This window comes from Periplaneta americana, chromosome 6, assembly GCF_040183065.1.
Source record: "Periplaneta americana isolate PAMFEO1 chromosome 6, P.americana_PAMFEO1_priV1, whole genome shotgun sequence".
Classification (NCBI taxonomy): Eukaryota; Metazoa; Arthropoda; class Insecta; order Blattodea; family Blattidae; genus Periplaneta; species Periplaneta americana.
Genome location: NC_091122.1, coordinates 148,933,049 through 148,951,539, shown reverse-complemented (window position 1 = coordinate 148,951,539; position 18,491 = coordinate 148,933,049). Strand labels below are relative to the sequence as shown.

At 34.8% G+C, this 18,491-nt stretch overlaps 2 protein-coding genes across 2 annotated transcripts in view; one reads left to right on the top strand and one right to left on the bottom strand.

Moving 5' to 3' along the window:
• Positions 1-9,826, top strand: part of LOC138701919 (alpha-1-antiproteinase S-like) — a 70,607-nt gene extending 60,781 nt beyond the window's left edge. The window contains exons 5-7 of the mRNA XM_069829281.1: positions 2,212-2,444; positions 7,056-7,401; positions 9,611-9,826. Coding sequence (XP_069685382.1) covers positions 2,212-2,444; positions 7,056-7,401; positions 9,611-9,741 — 710 coding nt within the window. The 3' untranslated portion in view covers positions 9,742-9,826. The remainder of the gene's footprint in view (positions 1-2,211; positions 2,445-7,055; positions 7,402-9,610) is intronic.
• A 1,031-nt stretch (positions 9,827-10,857) lies between these two features.
• The window catches only part of LOC138701918 (leukocyte elastase inhibitor-like), a 31,856-nt gene continuing 24,222 nt past the window's right edge, over positions 10,858-18,491 (bottom strand). Inside the window, exons 7-8 of the mRNA XM_069829280.1 lie at positions 13,703-13,841; positions 10,858-11,863 (exon numbers count right to left, since the gene is read on the bottom strand). Of these exons, the coding sequence (XP_069685381.1) occupies positions 11,715-11,863; positions 13,703-13,841 (288 nt within the window). The 3' untranslated portion in view covers positions 10,858-11,714. The remainder of the gene's footprint in view (positions 11,864-13,702; positions 13,842-18,491) is intronic.

Here is an 18,491-nt window from a genome sequence, read left to right as displayed (position 1 = left end):
GACTGTAATTAAAAAAGAAACAAAGAAAAAAGCAAAATTTACCATATATTTACATGAATATTTTTACTTGTTTCTAGGTCCTCCAGCCGCTCCCCAAATGTTTACTCAACACAAAACCAACACTTATTAACGTTATTGAACAAGTAATAACTGTCTTACTGTGTTAATATTATATAAATTCTGGTGGTAAATTACCTGGCTGACGAGTTTTGACATGGTCTGCATCATTCTCCGAAGCTTAGTGGGTTCCAGCATTATCTCATGGTTTCTTGTTGTGGTGGGGTGTGTTCATGATTGTGTCGAAAAGGGTGCGTGTTTTGAAATTTAGTTGAGTATTCAGAATGTGTTATGGGTGTGTTTTTGTGTGTTTGTAAATTTCATATTGTTTTAGAGTTTCTGATTTTTTGGCTGGATGTGTAGTATTTTCATGTCGGTTTCTATGTTGCTGTAGTTATGATGGAGTTTGTGATGTGTTTTGGGTAGGTTGGAATGTTGTGTGGTTTGGTTATGGCAGTGATACATTCCTTGTAGCGTGAACACAGTACCGGTAAAACAGTTAGTACTTGTTCAATTACGTTTATCAGTGATTGTACAAGTGTTAAAAAGAGTGTATCGAAGAATGAAGAAGACAAAATCATCATAATAAATGGATCTCGGATTTCTAGAACATGTAATATTTTTATTCTGATCTCTCTCTCTTCCCCCCCCCCCCCACAAACTACAGTTAAAGTAAATACGTTTCTAGCTTTTCTAAATACGACAATACGGTTTTAGTTGGTCATATAAATACATATTTAACCATATTTTTTGCATCAAATCATATTTAATAAAAAGTGGTATAAAAGCATACTTTTGGTCATATTACAATATTATTTTAACAGTTCTCTAAGTATTATTCACACGTTTTGTGCCAATAATAGTAAGAGATTTTCTTTTCGTTTGGTTATTTATTCTGGTTTTCCTTTTCTTAGAAACATTTTGTGGTTAAATTAAATTTTAAGGTAACTAGATTCTACAGTGAGTTGTCAAAACACAAAGGAAAAAAGAACATTAGGAATATGGCCAGATTGTTGCTGGTCAGTCTCACCTTCACTTCCTTCACCCCTTCCAAACATGTGACTCTTAAGAGGTTCCAACCCCGCTGTTGCCAGATAAGTAATTCATAAACATTCAGTGACTCTGTTAACATACCGGTATCTGTAAAAAAATTAGTCATGCAGAGGACAAGTGCTGGACATTTTTCACCTCTCTTTTCTCCCTCCTATTTTTTATAGGTGAACAGTCTGCTGTGGCTGATACAAGGAATTAAAATTAAAGAAAATTGTAGAATATTGGATATAAAAATTTTCTAAGTACGGTAATTTTTGGACAATATTTAATTTGTTTTGTCTAATATTTCCAAGTTTTTATGTCATATTTCAGTATTTTTAGAGCGTAAGTACATGCACATTTCCAGAACTTTAGGTCATAGAAATTCGAGGCCTAATAATAAAATATCAGATGTTTATTCAAGTTCTTAAAGGTTAGAGTACAGGGGGAGTCCGGTGCGTCAGGGTTCAGACAGTTCATACAGAGGGGAGTCCGGTGCGTCAGGGTTCAGACAGTTCATACAGACAAGCAAAACTTGACGCTTAGCTAAGCATGAAAACTCATCCTGCTCTAGGTTTTTCCGTGGTTTCCCTTGAGCAATAAGACAAATGTCGGGATGAGCCCTAAAAGAAATGGGCCACGGACCACTTCCCTTCCCCCACTCTTTCTCTTCCACTATCACAAAGAACTTGCTAATTTCTTAGATAACAACTCTGTATTATGATAATAGGGGAAAATAAATATATTGTAAGTTCACAGGGCTAACGGCTTCGAAGCTGGGTACCTGGTTCTAATGAAGTGCACTGGTAGCAATCTAAAACATGGGGGCATGAGATAGTTACTCTGCCTGCCATTAAAATTCACTTCAACTAAATCCCCAAGGTAAAAAAAAAAAAAAGCTCTATTCAAATGGAGATTATTTAATACCGATATTGAAGAGATACGAGTATAATCGAGCATTAGTTGAATTAGAAGGTGAAGAAAAATCTTCCCAACAGCTTTTCTCTTCATCACAAAGTTACAGAATTTGCTGTGGATCAAATCCTAGTGCTTTCAGTAAGCAACACTCTGCTAACAAATATGTAAGATGTTGGTAAACATTTTCTTTACTGTATGTTACAGGTGTGCGACCGCCTTCAGTAAGCTTGGAGTTGAGAAGTGACTCTGGAGTCATGAGTCACTGGAAGGACTATGACCGTCTTGCTGCATTCTCCTTCCTCTCGCACGAGTCTGCTGCCCCCTTCCACCGTACACCCACTGAAACTATTCCTGTTCCCATGGTGCCTCAGGTTGGGGTATTCCGTGCGGGAAGAGTTCAGCAACTCAATGCAAATGCCATCGAGCTTCCTCTTGAAGTAGGTAAAGATTTAATGGGCATGCATTTATAATTCATCCTGACAGATAACTTAATATACTTAAGGGATTAGGTACAGCTTACAGCAGTAAAATTTTGGAAATATTCAACATTTTTTCCTCCATTACTTACTGTATCTTGTACAATAATGAAAATTAGTATGTGTAAAACACTGTTCTTCTGCTATAAGGAAAAAATATTTTTACTACAGTATTTAAAAAAAAAATTATTTATCGTACATTTTTTTTCAAAATTCAATTTACTGTGCAGTGATGAAGCATTTCCCACCAGTGGCGTAGCATATAATTTTGAGCAGAGGAAGCTAACTCAAATTGTCTTCCATGTACATATGAGAAAACGTATTGCAAAAATATAGTCTTAAAATAAATAGTAATCAATGTCAAGTCAACAGTCCGAAGATTGGTTGGAACCTCGTAAGTAACACCAATAAGGGATCATCTCAAATAGTACGTAGTAAATTTTGATTTCATGGTTTACACATATCTCTAACAAATAGGCACGTATGCATATAATTTAACACTAGCTCACTCTCTGTCATATTTAGAGAAATCACAATATTAACGGTCAATAAATACAGTATTAGTAATTACGTAAGTATGCGTCTGTCTTGGTTGTGTCCTTCATTGACAGCAAGGGAGTCGGTCGTTTCTTTTTAAATTACACTTCTGTTCATAAGTCAGTCTTGATAACAGAATTGTCCTAAAAATTCAAGTAAGTTAGTGCCAGCAACTGTTATTTCACTCATTATTTATTATATCAGCCACAATGCACACTAACACTTCAACTAAACACAACTCACGAAAGGGATAACTCGGAAACTAAATTCTTTTCAATGTTAAAGCTAGCTTCTTGCGAGCCTTGCGACCAGGGTAGTTTTGTTAGAAAGAGATGGAAAATCTGCGGGGTGGGTTACACAGAAGAATGAGGGGATTGGAAGCTGGTGTGTGCAGGCTTCATGTTTACTGCTGCATCACAAATCATCCTGAGCTGCCGCATCAGAATATTTAACGCCTAATTATAAATTGTATTAAAATTAATACATAATTTTGTTCATAAACAGCAGGTTTGTTATAAAATTATTATTAACTGGGGAAGCTGAGCTTTTTAGCTTACATTAACGCTACGCCACTGTTTCCCACATAACTAAAAAACTATGCAACATTCTGTGTGTATTTATGGATGTCATATCTACAATATGATGCAAGATCACTTCTCTACCTTTGATAGATTGTCTGATAAAAAATAAATTCATTTAAAAAAATGGTCAAATAGGCTAACACAAAATAAAAAAAAATATTATTTATTAAGAAATGTAGTTGAAAGAGCATGATATTGTAAACATGAGTTTCAGCAATAAAATGAAAGAGAGAGAACATGAAAAAGTTAACAAGTTTATGAGTTATGAGGGAAACGCTTCATCACTGCACAGTGAAATGCCACAATTTTGAATTTTGAAAAAAAAAAATATATATATATATATATATATATATATAAATAATTTTTTTTAAATCGTAAAAATATCTTTTTATATATAACAGAAGGATAGTGTTTTACACATACCAATTTTCCTTATTATACAAGATACAGTAATGGAGGAAAAAAAAATGTTGAATATTTCCAAAAATTTTACTGCTGTAAGCTGTACCTAACCCCTTAAGGGATGTATGAATAAGGAACTTCCTTACATATCCCTTTCAATGTTGTGAATTGTATGAAAACAGGTAAGCCTACAGACATTTTGGGAACTACTTATTGTCTCAAATATATCCCATATAGTCCTATCTACAATAAGTTTTTGTTGTTTTTCTATAACTTCAATTCAACAATTTCCTATGTGTCTTTATCATTAATTTCTTTACTGATTTTAAATTTTGACATCAGATTGTTTTTTTACAGCTAAAAGAATTCCACTTGCTACCCATTTGCTTTTATATAATGCGTGTGTGGTGTAGTCTGATATGTTATAATATTCAATTTCTTCAATACCGGTAGTCACATTTGCCTTGTTCACAATAAAATTAAAATATCGATAGTTTTCTCTTTCATAATGTGTTTAATTTTTGTAAATTTTGGTGATAACAGAAATTAATTAGAATACTTGAAAATACCAAACAAGAAAATATATTTTCAGTGGATATCAGAATAATAACGCTCATAAACTAGCAAAATGGGCACAAGACTGTATTATCAAAATAAAATCTTAAGTAAGCCTACCCAAAGACTAGCTACCAGCATCAAAATCAAAACCAAATCAGAGATAGAAATACTCCATAAAGCCAATCAAAGATCACACAGTAAGAAATGGGCAGAAATCAATAAACATTGGGGGGGGGGGGGGAATAGCAAGAAAGAAACCGTGGAAAACTTCCGGCTGAATACAGGACACGACTGCTTGCAGCACACTTTTGTAGGTTAGGAATCAACAACACAGAAGAAAGCACAGTGTGCAATTCACCAGGATCATAAAAAATCTGAGTGCACTCTACTGGGAAGCAAGAAACAAAGTATTTTCTAATTAACAGTGCATTTAATCACAAAACGTAATATAGGTTTTCTTTTCATTCAAGTCTACCTTATCATCCCTTTCAATCTGCAGGATTATTTCACTTCCACTCTGTATATTCTTATCTACAATTCTTTTGGATATCTAGCATTCATGGTTACCAGGGATAGCTGTAACATTCTGACTGGTAAGTCTGTTGATTTAGGAGCCTATTCTGACAGTAATATGAATATAATTTACAGAATTTCTAGAACGCAATTTTTTAGGCTCTTGGGTGAGAATGCAATTTGTTAAATAACTGATTTGATGCTGCTCTTCAGTGTGTTACTCAAATTTCTGAAAAATCTATTTGCATACTTACCGACTCCAAGGGGGGCTATATTTAATATAATTAAACATGTACCAAACCTATATGCACATAGAATTATTCCAATTCAGAAACAAATAGATAAACTAAAAAAACTCCAAAAAGAAATAACGTTTCAATGGATACCTAGTCATTGTGGCATACCTGGTAACGAGAAAGTCGATAATATTGCAAAACATATAACATATTTACAACCAAGACCTCTTCAAGTGATATCTCTATCCAGTGCTTTTGCTTCAGTAAAGCCTCATTTTATAAACCTATGGATCAACAATTGGCTCTCTTCTGACAAAGGAAAAATTTTACAGTCTGTACAAAAGAAACCAAATGACCTGGAAATGTACAAAAACTTGCCCAGACATGTTCAAACATTTTTAACAAGAGCCAGAACAGGTCACATTGTCACACAATTGTATCTATACCGATTTAACATTTCTGATAATCCTACTTTTTTTTTTAGTTAGTTATTTAACGACACTGTGTCAACTACGAGGTTATTTAGCGTTGATGAGATTGGTGATAGCGAGATAGTATTTGGCGAGATGAGGCCGAAGATTCGCCATAGATTACCTGGCATTCACCTTACGGTTGGGGAAAACCTCGGAAAAAACCCAACCAGGTAATCAGCCCAAGCGGGGATCGAACCCGCGCCCTAGCACAACTTCAAACCGGCAGGCAAGTGCTTTACCCAACTGAGCCACGCCGGTGGTTAAATCCTACTTGTCTGTGGTGCAACAATCATGATGAAGATCTGGAACACATTCTTCTATACTGTCCATCCATAAACCACAAAAGAAGTAAATTAAAATCATTACTACCAGTTGCAGAAAACACAGCCCTGCAGTATATATTGACTACACCCCACCTCTGGCTACTAGCAACAGCCATCTATAATGAACACCGATCACAATACCCCTCATTTCTTGTGAAAAACTACAACTGAATAGACTACAGTGGACTATAGTGGACTTTATGTTGCCAGCAAAAAGCTGGATAGGCTACATTGTATTGTATTGTATTTATTAACATTCCATGGTATTCATATATGCTTACAGCTAGAATATGGAACAAGTCAAAAAACTTAATACTATTATAAAATCTTAATTTATAGTCACAGTCTAGATGAAATATATACAGACAAGATTTACAATATAGTCTACTAGTACAACACAAAGTTTTAGTATCAATTTCATGAAGTGTTATTGAATGTCATGAATTCACCTACAGAAAAGAAGGCGTGAGAAATTAGGTACTTCTTTAATTTGACCCTAAATAATTTTATGTTTTGAGTTTCATTTTAATATCAATAGGGAGTCTATTAAAAATTTTTACTCCCATATAACACACTCCTTTTTGATAGCACGATAGACTTGCCGATGAAGTATGAAAGTCATTTTTTGACGTGTATTTATGCTATGAACTGTTGAATTAGTTACAAAGTTTTCACGATTACATACGAGAAAGATTATTAATGAAAAGATATACTGACAAGCCATAGGCATTATTTGTAGTTTTTTTAAAATAGTCCTACACGATTCCCTATATTTCACACCTACTATTATTCTAATTACTCTTTTTTTGTAATAGACATATATTGTTACTATCTGTGGAATTTCCCCAGAATATTATTCCAAAACTCATTACCGAGTGGAAGTATGCAAAGTATATTGTGCTGATTGATTGATTCTTCAAATACTTGATAAAACAGAGATGTATTGCAGGTGGAAACAGTGACTCTGTTGCTGTTGGTGCCGGACTCAGCTGACAACCTGGACGAGTTGCTGGTGAAGCTGTCTGGCATCTCTCTACAGCAGTTGGTACAGGAGTGGCTGCCCAGGTCAGAGTCATCTGTCGCACTGCCGCAGTTCGCCATCATCAGCAGTGGCATGGATCTCACACCGTTCCTCCGACAGCTCGGCATCAGATCTGTCTTCAATGCCACATCGGCAGATTTGAGTGGTGCTACGGTGGCACCTGCTGTGCACGTCAAGTCCATCACGCAGGATGCATACTTCACCACATCCTTCGTGGCAGTCAACTCGGTTGGCTCTGTATCTACAAATCTAGGTAAAACCCTTCAGACCTACAAGATGTGTACTACATTCCATATCACTCCAAGATTCTTTCCTTCTGAAGTCATCTATTACATCACACATACAACTATTAATACTGGTAGTTGTCCACTACTATAGAGTAACAGCATGTCTGACCTTGACACGAGAGGACACAGGTTCAGATCCTAGTTTGCCAGGTTTACAAGTCACCGGTACATACTGTCTGCATTTCATGAGAAGATCCGAGCAAGGAATGCAATTTTTCCCCCACTCTTATAATCTACCCCCAATACGGAACCGGCTGGCCATTGACTGAGTCTTGTTTGTCCCAGCCGGCCAATGACATCACCCCCATTCACCATCTTCTTCAAGAACCCTGAGTCACTGGCTTACTCTCACCTCTTACCCCGTAAGGACCATACTCCCCTCGCAGGCATCCTCTCGTGAAATTTGGACAGTAGTAGAGGTTTTATCCGATATTTTCCCAGCACTAGATTCTGGACTCACTTCTCTAGCATTATCACCTTCATTTCACTCAGACTCTAGATAACCATTGCAGTTGATAAAGCGTCGTAATATAAACCAATAAAAATACCGATAGTTTCTTTTTATAATTCCAGCAATTAGCATATCTACTAGTATAGTTTATTATTTGAACCGATTGTGATTTTATCTCTACACTTGCATTTTTTCTTCCTTCTTTTTGTGAATCTGTATATTTACTTTCATTTCATTTCTTTATTTTACTTCTTTCTGCATTTTTATTTGTATTTCTGGTGGTGTGGTAGATGCGGCCTGGTTGTCTAACTCCATCAGATTAAATAAATAAAGGATCATTCCATGAAAATAGTAACCTGAGTTACCATACAAAATTAATATATATTAATTAAATTTACGCTGTAATTACATAAATTTAAAACTTGTAAAATTGGAAAAGAGTCATTGAAATGTTATAAAAAATATCTTGTAATTACCATAACTTAATTACTTGTAGAAAAACTGATAAATTGAGAAGAAAATTCACATGTAACCTGAGTTACCATGGAATGGCCCTAAATGAAAACATGAAAAAAATGGAACAAATGGAAAAACTGGAAAGAATGAAAAAAGAAAAAGAAAAAAAAGAAAAAAGAAAAGTGAAATAAATAAAAAATGAAAAATTGAATGAATGAATGAATGAATGAATGAATGAATGAATGAATGAATAAATAGGGTTAGGCCTATTTGAAAGTTTGGAAAGACTAGATAATATTTTGTCTCCACTGAAATTCTGCTTCAATAATTGTTTCCTTATTATTGCTATGACAAATGAAATAAACAGCAATTCAAATTTTCTTTTGTAAATTCATCTCAGAAAACAATAGTATTGCATCACATCGAACTGATTTGGCGTTTATTTTTGTATTATGTTTACGTGATATTAAAAATCTGGAGAAATTTGTATTGGATTAATGTTATTCTGTTCTATAAAAAGCTAATTTCTTTAAATTTAAACAAGCAGTTTTACGAAATGTGTCAAATTTAACAAGCGGTTCAGATGAACTGGTGTGAACCAGCTGAATGGCACCACTGTCTGTAGATTAAGGAACAGTTATATCGTTGTAACAGAATTCTTATTCTATTCTTAGTAATAAAATGATGTAAGTTACCACGTGAAGGTGAGGTTAGGAATTGGATAAGATTCGCTTTTGGAAATGTATCACTGTCCTGGGATGACCGAATAAACAACTGATTGAGACCAAAACAGGCCAAGAGACCTAAAAAGGGAGATATTGATGATGATGATGATGATGATAATGATGTTATGGAGTGATATTTTATTCCTCAGGATCATTATCAATATAACAAAATACCTGTATCACTTTATTAGTGACTCACGTCCTAATGTTATTGTTGAATGTGTCTCAAATCAGCAATTTCTTCAATCATAAAGTTCTGAGTAAAAGAAAAAAGTTCCCAATTTTTCTATTTCCACTACATGAATAAAATATAATAAGTAATGATTGAATAATAAATATCCATGTTTTGACATCCATACACACTTTGAGAATGGTAAAATAAAATAATTTTGACTATTTCCCCAACAATATCTGTGCATGTGAATGAGAGTGTGTTTGTGTTCTTTCAAGGATTAAAGCGGTTATGATAATTCAGTTATGATAGTTATTCAGGACTGTGATTCAGTATTTTAAATTTATTATAATTGTATAACTTCTTTTCAGTTCCAAAAAGGCCGAAAAGAGATTCTGCTAGTCTGAGAGTGGATCGTCCTTTCCTCTTCTTTCTTCTGCATCGGGACACACAACTTGTGCTGCTGGCTGGGAAAGTGCAAAATCCAACACAAGTTCCTTGAGTTATTATACTGCATATGCTCACCGAATCGAATTTTAATAATATGTAACAAATATGTGTGTAATAAATTGTGGAGTTTTTGTGTTTCTGCTTGTTTTGTAAGTCATTGATTTTTAAGAATACTGGTATCAAATCTAGCTTTCAGGTATAGCTCCCTGTGAAGCTGATTTGAATATTTTCAAGGGAAAAATTGTTCCGGGGCCAGATATCAAACCCGGGACCTTTGGCTAAACGCACCAAGGCTCTATCAACTGAGCTTCCCAGGAATTCTACCAAACCCTGGCTCAATTTCTCCCTTTATATCCTCAGACCTCAAAGTGGACTGACAACTGTCAAGCAACCAACATTGAGTGCACACAAACTCTGTGTGACATGAATTGTGGTTTTCTGTTAATGAACAGTGACGTGTATTATGTAAATCTGTGGATATAAAGGGAAAAATTGAGTCGGGGTCTGGTAGAGTTCCTGGGTAGCTCAGTTGGTTGAGCCTTGGTGCATTTAGCCAGTTTTTCCCTTGAAATTATTCAGTACTGGTATGTTTGTAGTTTTAAACATTACTCAATTTTTCAGGTTCTATTTTGAGTAAAATCTTCTGATTAGAGTTAAATGCAAAATTTGCTATCAAAAAATGTCAGGAGCTGTGTTTATTGACACTATGGTGAAGATAGTAATATAGTAATAGAATGGAACTAGTTCAGTGTTCGTTTTTACAAGATTTTATTTATCACTGACGAGCTTTACAATGATAGGATATGAGATAGGATATGATATGAGAAGTAACAAATGAAAGGCATACAGTTAACGTTGAGATTTCTGAAGAACACTAAGTCTAAACTAGATGACGCTGTACCACAGTTTCGGTCAAATTGTTCCTGAGAATCGCCCCCCACCCTATATTACCCATAGTTCCCACCGTCCCCTAATGACTTAGGGAGGGGATGGCAGGTGCAAGCCATGTTGTAAAATCTCCCCAAAAGTTCTCTAACGTCTTCCTACCATTTTTTTGAGCACCAGAACTGAATGCATTACAGACAATGACAGCAAAAAGACATTAATTATGATGATGATGGTGATAATAATAATAATAATAATAATAATAATAATAATAATAATAATAATAATAATAAAAAGTAGGTTTTATTTACAGTTTGATACTTTACATATACCGTAGTAATGGGTGCTGTTTACACAAAAAAAGATGAGTAATTATTGTAAACTTCAGAAAAAAAATCCTACTCGTATGTACCGTAGGCCTACTTGTAGGTACCAGTAGTACTAAATCGAAATTTTTATTTTCCACCTAATGTAATGCACATCCATTAAGATCCATCAAAATGATAATTCAAAGAGCACAATATTTCTGAGGGAATACATGTATTCTCCAATTAGGAACAATGGTCTTCCGCTGTGTGTTTTGTAAGTATACTGTAACTTTGTTAAATCTGATTATTGTAATACTGTACAATAGGCACAGCTATCAAAACAAATAATATCCTCATGTACCGGTACACTTATACTTTGTCACAACACTTCACTTACCGGTACCTTACTTACACTTTTAACATCGAATAGACCTACTGTCTATTATGGAGTGCATTAGAACCCATATATTTGTTATTAGGGAAGTTTCTGCATACAATCACAATATTAGAAGTGTCATAATTCCCTTTGTTAACTTTTACATAAATTTATTTTGTTATTTCAAAATGACATGGCAATCTTTAAAATTTTCTCAACTGAATGTCAATGAAGTTTAGGCCTACTGTTCAATGGTTTAGCTAACACAAACAAGTATTTGTCAAATTAAGGTACCGGTAATGAGTTTAATCATAGTCTTTTGAAGTTCTCTCAGTAAAAGTAATACAGTAATACCAAGATCCTTCGAAACTGATGAAGACCTAGAAACTGAATAATACTGCGTATGAATTTAAAAAATATACGAATAATCATAAATGTGTTATAGCTTATTCAAGACTATGTTTTGGAAGGATCTGAGACTCTGCCAGCAAAAAGTGGTACTTTATTAACAATGTCAACGATGTATACGAGAAAAGGGCGATTGAAGATCACATCCATTACGTCCATAGCTGGGGCAAATGCAGATCTCATTTTCATGACCACGGCTGTAAAATATTAAAAAAACATATTTCACTGTTAGCTAATTCACATGCAGCTAAGTAAAAGTGGCTTACTTTCTTCTTTCTAGTGATGCAGATTTTGATGAGTATATTCAAATATTAAAGAGGTAGGCCTATACAAGGAATTTGAATCTATATTTAACTTACAATTGCTGGTATTAATATTATAATTTTTTCCACTCCTTTTACGAAAGCCTAGATGTGGATTCTATCCATATAAAATTTAAAATAAAGTGGATTAATTTGATTGTGTTTTAAGGAGCAAGTTTAATAACAAGAAAGATTTGTATGATTTATATTGAAAATTTTCTACGAAGCAATTACCTAGACTCCATAGACATGCTGCTTGAATATTATGTCTGTTTGGATCCCTTTACAATTATGAGGAGTTATTTTCTCTGATGAAACTTCGAAACACATATTTAAGAAGCTGTCTGTCAGATGGAGATCTGAATTTCATTTTGAGATTGAACACTGCTAGAATATACAGTGAAGTTTATGATGATGATAGTGATGATGATCATAGTGATTATCTTTTCAATTGTCAAAGATTTAGTCGCTATAAAAGTTATACCACAGTCTAGTCACGAAGCTCAATTCGTAGTAAATATGCATCCATAGATAGTTGCTAACCACTAGAATCGCTAATATCGCCTCATTGCAGACAATGCGAAATAGTACCGGCACAGTCTATTGTTCCTAGCACCTTCACAACTCAAGCTTCGTGACTGTATATACAGGATGCGGCATTTATTTTTCAAACCCCCATAACTTATTTAATTTACAAGTAAATTACAAGAAATTAATCAGTTTACAACCATTATAATCTTGGAATTACAGTACATTTTATGTTTTGAAAATAATCTCTTTAAGATGTCCTCCATTGGCGTCAATGCATTGTTGCAATCTTCCCTGCACACCGGCCATTACTCGCCGCAATGTTTCAGGTGTAACATCAGCAATTTCTTCACGAATCGCGGTTTTAAGGTCCTCGATGTCATTAAGGATACGACCGTAGACCTTACTCTTAAGATACCCCCACAAAAAGAAGTCTGATGCAGTGAGATCAGGGGAAACAGAGGGCCACTGAATGTCACCTAATCTGGAGATAAGTCGCCCAGGGAAAGCAGCACGAAGTGTGTTCATGAAACACGTGCTGTATGGGATGTGGCTCCATCCTGTTGGAACCACAGGCGCTGAATGTTCCAGTTACGCCGCATGGAACGATACGGACTTCTCTGCAGAGCTGTTCTCACACGTTCGACATTATCAGGAGTCCGCGCCGTTTTCTGACGAACTCGAGCTTTGTTTTGAACCGATCTCGTTTCACGCCACTGACGCACCCACACACTGATTATTTTTCGTGATGGTGCAACTCCACGTTGATTATCACCAAAAATCCGCCTAAACTCGCGCTGGACAGCAACAATTGACTTGGTTGAAACAAACTGTTCAACACAGAAAATGCGCTGTTGCACCGGCCAACGTTCCATGGTTAACTAAAGGCTTTGCTACACCGAATCCCTGTGTTGGGATGTGGCTAACTAAATCCAAGGCTTTGCTACACCGAATCCCTGTGTTTGCAAACATGTTTTACCAACAATGTGAACAGAATCGCCAACTTAAAATGGAAAACGTTAAATGCCGCACCCTGTACTAGACTGTGGTTATACAATGATTGATATAAAGATCTCCCTTCTCTGTAATCGCTGGGTTTGCAGCTCTACTATTAAAAATTACACAGAATTAAAATATAAATTATATCCCTGCCAATTCTTTGTGCCCAAATAACAGAACAACAATGACCCAAGTGGATTTACTTACCAGTAGCACTGGCTGCACTGCCACCTCTTTCATCAATCGATATTTCTGACTTATGTAGAGCATGTGACACAAATAAAGGCATATTTGAGATGCCTCTTAAATCTGAGTCCCTCTCACTGAATACGTCTTGGACACCAAGCTGGAATAAAAAAAAATTAAATACCCCATAAGATTCAGTTATAATAACAACTTTGTAAGCCACCGGCATAGCTCAGTTGGCTAAGGTGCTTGCTTGCTGATCCAGAGTTTCTCTTGAGCGCAGGTTCAATTCCCGCTTGGACTGATTACCTGGTTGGGTATTTTCCGAGGTTTTCTCCAATCGTAAGGCAAATGTTAGGTAATCTATGACGAATCCTCGGCTTCATCTCGCTATCACCAATCCCATCAACACTAAATAACCTCGTAGTTGATACAGCGTCGTTAAATAACCAAGTAAAAAAACAACTTTGTGATTTTAAAATGAAAACTTTGTGGTAAATTACATTTGTTGATTAGTTTCGACTGCACTGTTAGTTATCTTCAGAACTAGTGAGGTTCTTGCTTCTTCTGGTTTCTTTAGTTGCTTTGCTGGAAGGGTGTGTTTATGTTTGGTAGTGTGAAGTCAAATACGGTGTGTGTTCCGAAATTTAATTAGGCGTTGAGGATGTGTTGTGGATGTGTTTTTGTGTGTCTGTATATTTCATATTGTTCTAGTGTATTTACGGTTGTTCTGTATTTCTGTGAAATTTGGACTCTTACTCTGAGAGAAGAACAGAGGTTAAGGATATTCGAGAATAAGGTGCTTAGGGAAATATTTGGGACTAAGAGGGATGAAGTTACAAGAGAATGGAGAAAGTTACAAAACGCAGAATTGCAAGCATTGTATTCTTCACTAACATAATTAGAAACAATAAATCCAGATGTTTGAGATGGGCAGGGCATGTTGCACATATGGGCTTATTCAGAAATGCATATAGATTGTTAGTTGGAAGAGCTGAGAGAAAAGACCTTTTGGGAGGTCAATACGTAAATGGGAGGAAACCATTAAAATGGATTTGAGGAAGGTGGGATATAATGGTAGGGACTGGATTAATCTTGCTCAAAATAGGGACGGATGGTGGGTTTATGTAAGGGCAGCAATGAACCTCCGGGTCCCTTAAAAGCCATTTGTAAGTTAAGTAAGTAAGTAGGCCTAAGTAAGTTTTAGTGAATTTAATTTCTGGTTTTCCAGTTGAATTTGTAGAATTTCCATGTCTATTTCTATGTTGCTGTAGTTGTGGTTGGTGGTTGTGATGTGTTCTGCATATATGGAAGTATTATGTGATTTGGTTCTGTCTGTAATGTGTTCTTTTTTATCATGTTTGAAATGATCTCCCACTTTGTCTGATGTAGATGGTCATTCAACAATTTTTCGTAACTGAACATATTATATCAAAAGACTTTACAAACGTAGCAATATTACTATATTTTTGGGTAAAAAGGGGCATTAATAATTAACCCTATGTAGGCTATTGCAAGCATTAAGATCTTAATTCCTGAACAGGTTAGCATCTTTAGCTTACTGAAGTGTATCCTTAATTTTGATTTTAAAGAACTCTCTCATTACAATAAAGTACGGTAGCTTCTATATCAGCTGCTAGTTGTCCAAAGAGTTATTAATATAAAATTACTACCACTTTAATTAACTTTTAAATATCTACTACCAGTTCAATTAGAAAAATTCACTTCTTTTTCAATCTTGTTTAGGAAACATTTCACATTGCAGTATCCAGTTAACGAAGAGTGAGGGGTGAATGTTCTATTTCCTACAAATTTTAAAGTAGAGATTTCATATTTTGTACACTTTATCGTCCTTCCTATAAGTATTCTTACATATAAGTTTCATTACGATCAGCCGAGTAGTTTCTGAGTTAACCAAATAAAATAATGCATATTTTCAAAATCTATCTTCTCTCACAAAATTTATGTATCATGCATGACTCTTTTTACACAATATCTCTGATATGTTACAAAAGAACTAAGTATCCAGAATTTGAATTTACATCTATAAACGGAGAGAAAAATTATATATATCTGCAACTCCTGCAACATATGCAGAATTAAAATTTTTATTGTCCACTAAACATGTTTTATTTCTTTAAGGGGAGGCAGAGGTGAATATTTCAAAATCCACAAAATTTATCAGATTTGTTTGAAATTGATCATGGATACTAAGTATGTTATTAGTAATGGACATACCAAGTTTCAACTTTCTAAGTACAATAGTTCTGTAAATATTAATAATTTTATAAAACTTTATATCGTTTGATACAAAATGTTTCATGCACCATATTGTACGAAATTTTCAATATTTCTTTTTATTTATATGTTCAGAGAAGGTATATAAATAATGATAAGATGACCACAACACAGCGGTCGAAACATCAGCCAATAACACCAAGACAACGCGGTAGAAGCCCTGAAGCTTATCCACACACCATGTACACCAGCCGCGGAAGCCTACGCGAACACTTAATGATAAGTATTAGTTTATTATGGGAATAATATAGTAATACAGTTATCTTGGTTTTAATTTCATACTTTTAAGGACACAAAATCAAAAACTAACATCGGAATATCAAAATAAAGATAATAAAAATGGAAAAAAACCAAATTTTCATTTTTTCTTCAGTTTTGTTCGAAAATTTCACCTCTGCCTCCCCTTAATTTCGAAGATACTTAGTTTACCAAAAAAATCCTACTATGTTTTCTTAAAAACAATATACAGAACATGCAGTAAAAGTTTAATGTTCCTAGCATCAAAATTATAAGAGCCTTTGTACTTTGAACATGACGAAATGAAAAAAAAAAGTGTGAGAAAACAGCTCCTAAAGTCTGCACGCAATTCATATTCAAGAGTGCAGCAATTTAAATATGGCGCAATCCAGTAGCGGCTGGTGGTCAAAATAATGAGTGTGCTACAATTTCTATATTGGCCTACTGTATACACTTATATGTATTTATCTTAATTTGAGACTCGCCTAGTGACGAAATATGAAATCCATACGATGTTCCTTCCTACTGCAGAACCTATCAATTACCCTGGCGTTAAACCCTTGATCTTGGATATCATACTCTTTTCTATTGACAGTGTTACTTCACAGAATGGATTCTGTGAATTGTTGGAGGTTATGTATCGTAACAATGGAACAGCTCCATCTATATTCCGGAAGGCAGATGTTCCGTATAGAACTCAAAGTTGTGTCTTTAATACTCTTTAGTTCAGTACAGTATAGCTGTTGACAGCAACTTCAAGTTCGCGTTCAGGAAAATTAGGCTATCCAAAAATTGCCAGAAAATTTGCTGTTTAACAATTTTGTTGCATCTAGATAGCTTAAAGACTGGAAACGGTGAGTAGTTTTCTGAATTATACGGTCACATACTTCCTTGGCTTCAGTTTTCTGGGATTCCATTCTCCGTTGCTTGCTGACTGATTCAGGAGGAACCTCAAAAAGCAGGTAGACGGCAGCAGCAGTCGGACACTTGAATTACCAAATAGGCCTACATCGTAAATACTTCCGAGTTCTTCCCAACGAGCTAGATACTATAGAGAGGCCAAAGACCTCAGAAAGTTGAAGACAATTGAACATTTGTCCGCCATGTTTCGGTTAGTCAAAACAAAGGGGCGTGGCTCGGATGTTGTAGGAAATGACTGTGATGAAGTTAGTATTATTGTGAATTGAGTTACATATTAAGACTATGTTAATAAGTAAAAAGTAAAATACACAAAACTTTACGTTTTATAACAGCTGTAGGCCTATGTTTTATTAGTTGCACTAAATATAGCCCAAATATTAAATGACAAGCTATACTCGATGCAACCAAAGCAAAGCACCTAAAGACGGATGAATTTAATCGGCAGAAGAAAAATAAATAATTGTTTGACTTCGTCACAAATTTAATTATCTTACAGCTAATCTAACCTAATATTAAATCATGTAATTCAGTGCTCACCAGGTGATTTCAAGAGAGACGACGTATGTAACTAATAGGAGTAAAATATAAGAAAGGTAGTGGCGAAAATATAAAAAAAATCCAGTAATTAAGTTATTGAGAAAAATTCATTTGAAATTGGAATTAACACAGAGAACTTTTGAAAACTGCAATTATTAAAACTACAAATAACCTCTTAGCATGCAACATAATAATTAAAGAATGACACTAATAGAAAGTTACTCATGGTCATAACTCACCACATTTATTGAAACGATAAGATACTTACGATTAACATTGTTATCAGAAACAACAGGAGCCACAGCTAGGTACACTTCTTTTCGTGTGATGGAGACATCATGTAGTCTAATATAATTTGAAACAAATATTGTCGCGTCATGGAGACATCGTGTAGTCTAATATAATTTGAAACAAACATTAATCTCACACGTGTCTCGCAACTAGGCAGAGGCTTTTACAGAATAAAACTGTTCTTACATTATTTTGAACAATAATGACAAATTGTGTATGATGCAAGTGCTAACTTTCCTCTTTGTTAACAAAAAGAGCCCTACGCATTAATACAAAGAAAATTGGAGTAGGCCCTATAAACACAATAAATACTAAACTCTTGATATTTCGCTTATGCTCAGTCCGCCTTATCTTATAATTCTCTGCGGCAATGGTACCTGTATTGAGAGGGTTTAATTATCCAGCAACGAATATTATGATTTACGGTACATTTTATTTAAATCCGAGGGAATGAGACATTTTTGGAAATTTAAAAGTCTTAATTAATACTTTTTCATTTATAAATCAGCTTTTTACAAAACCTATA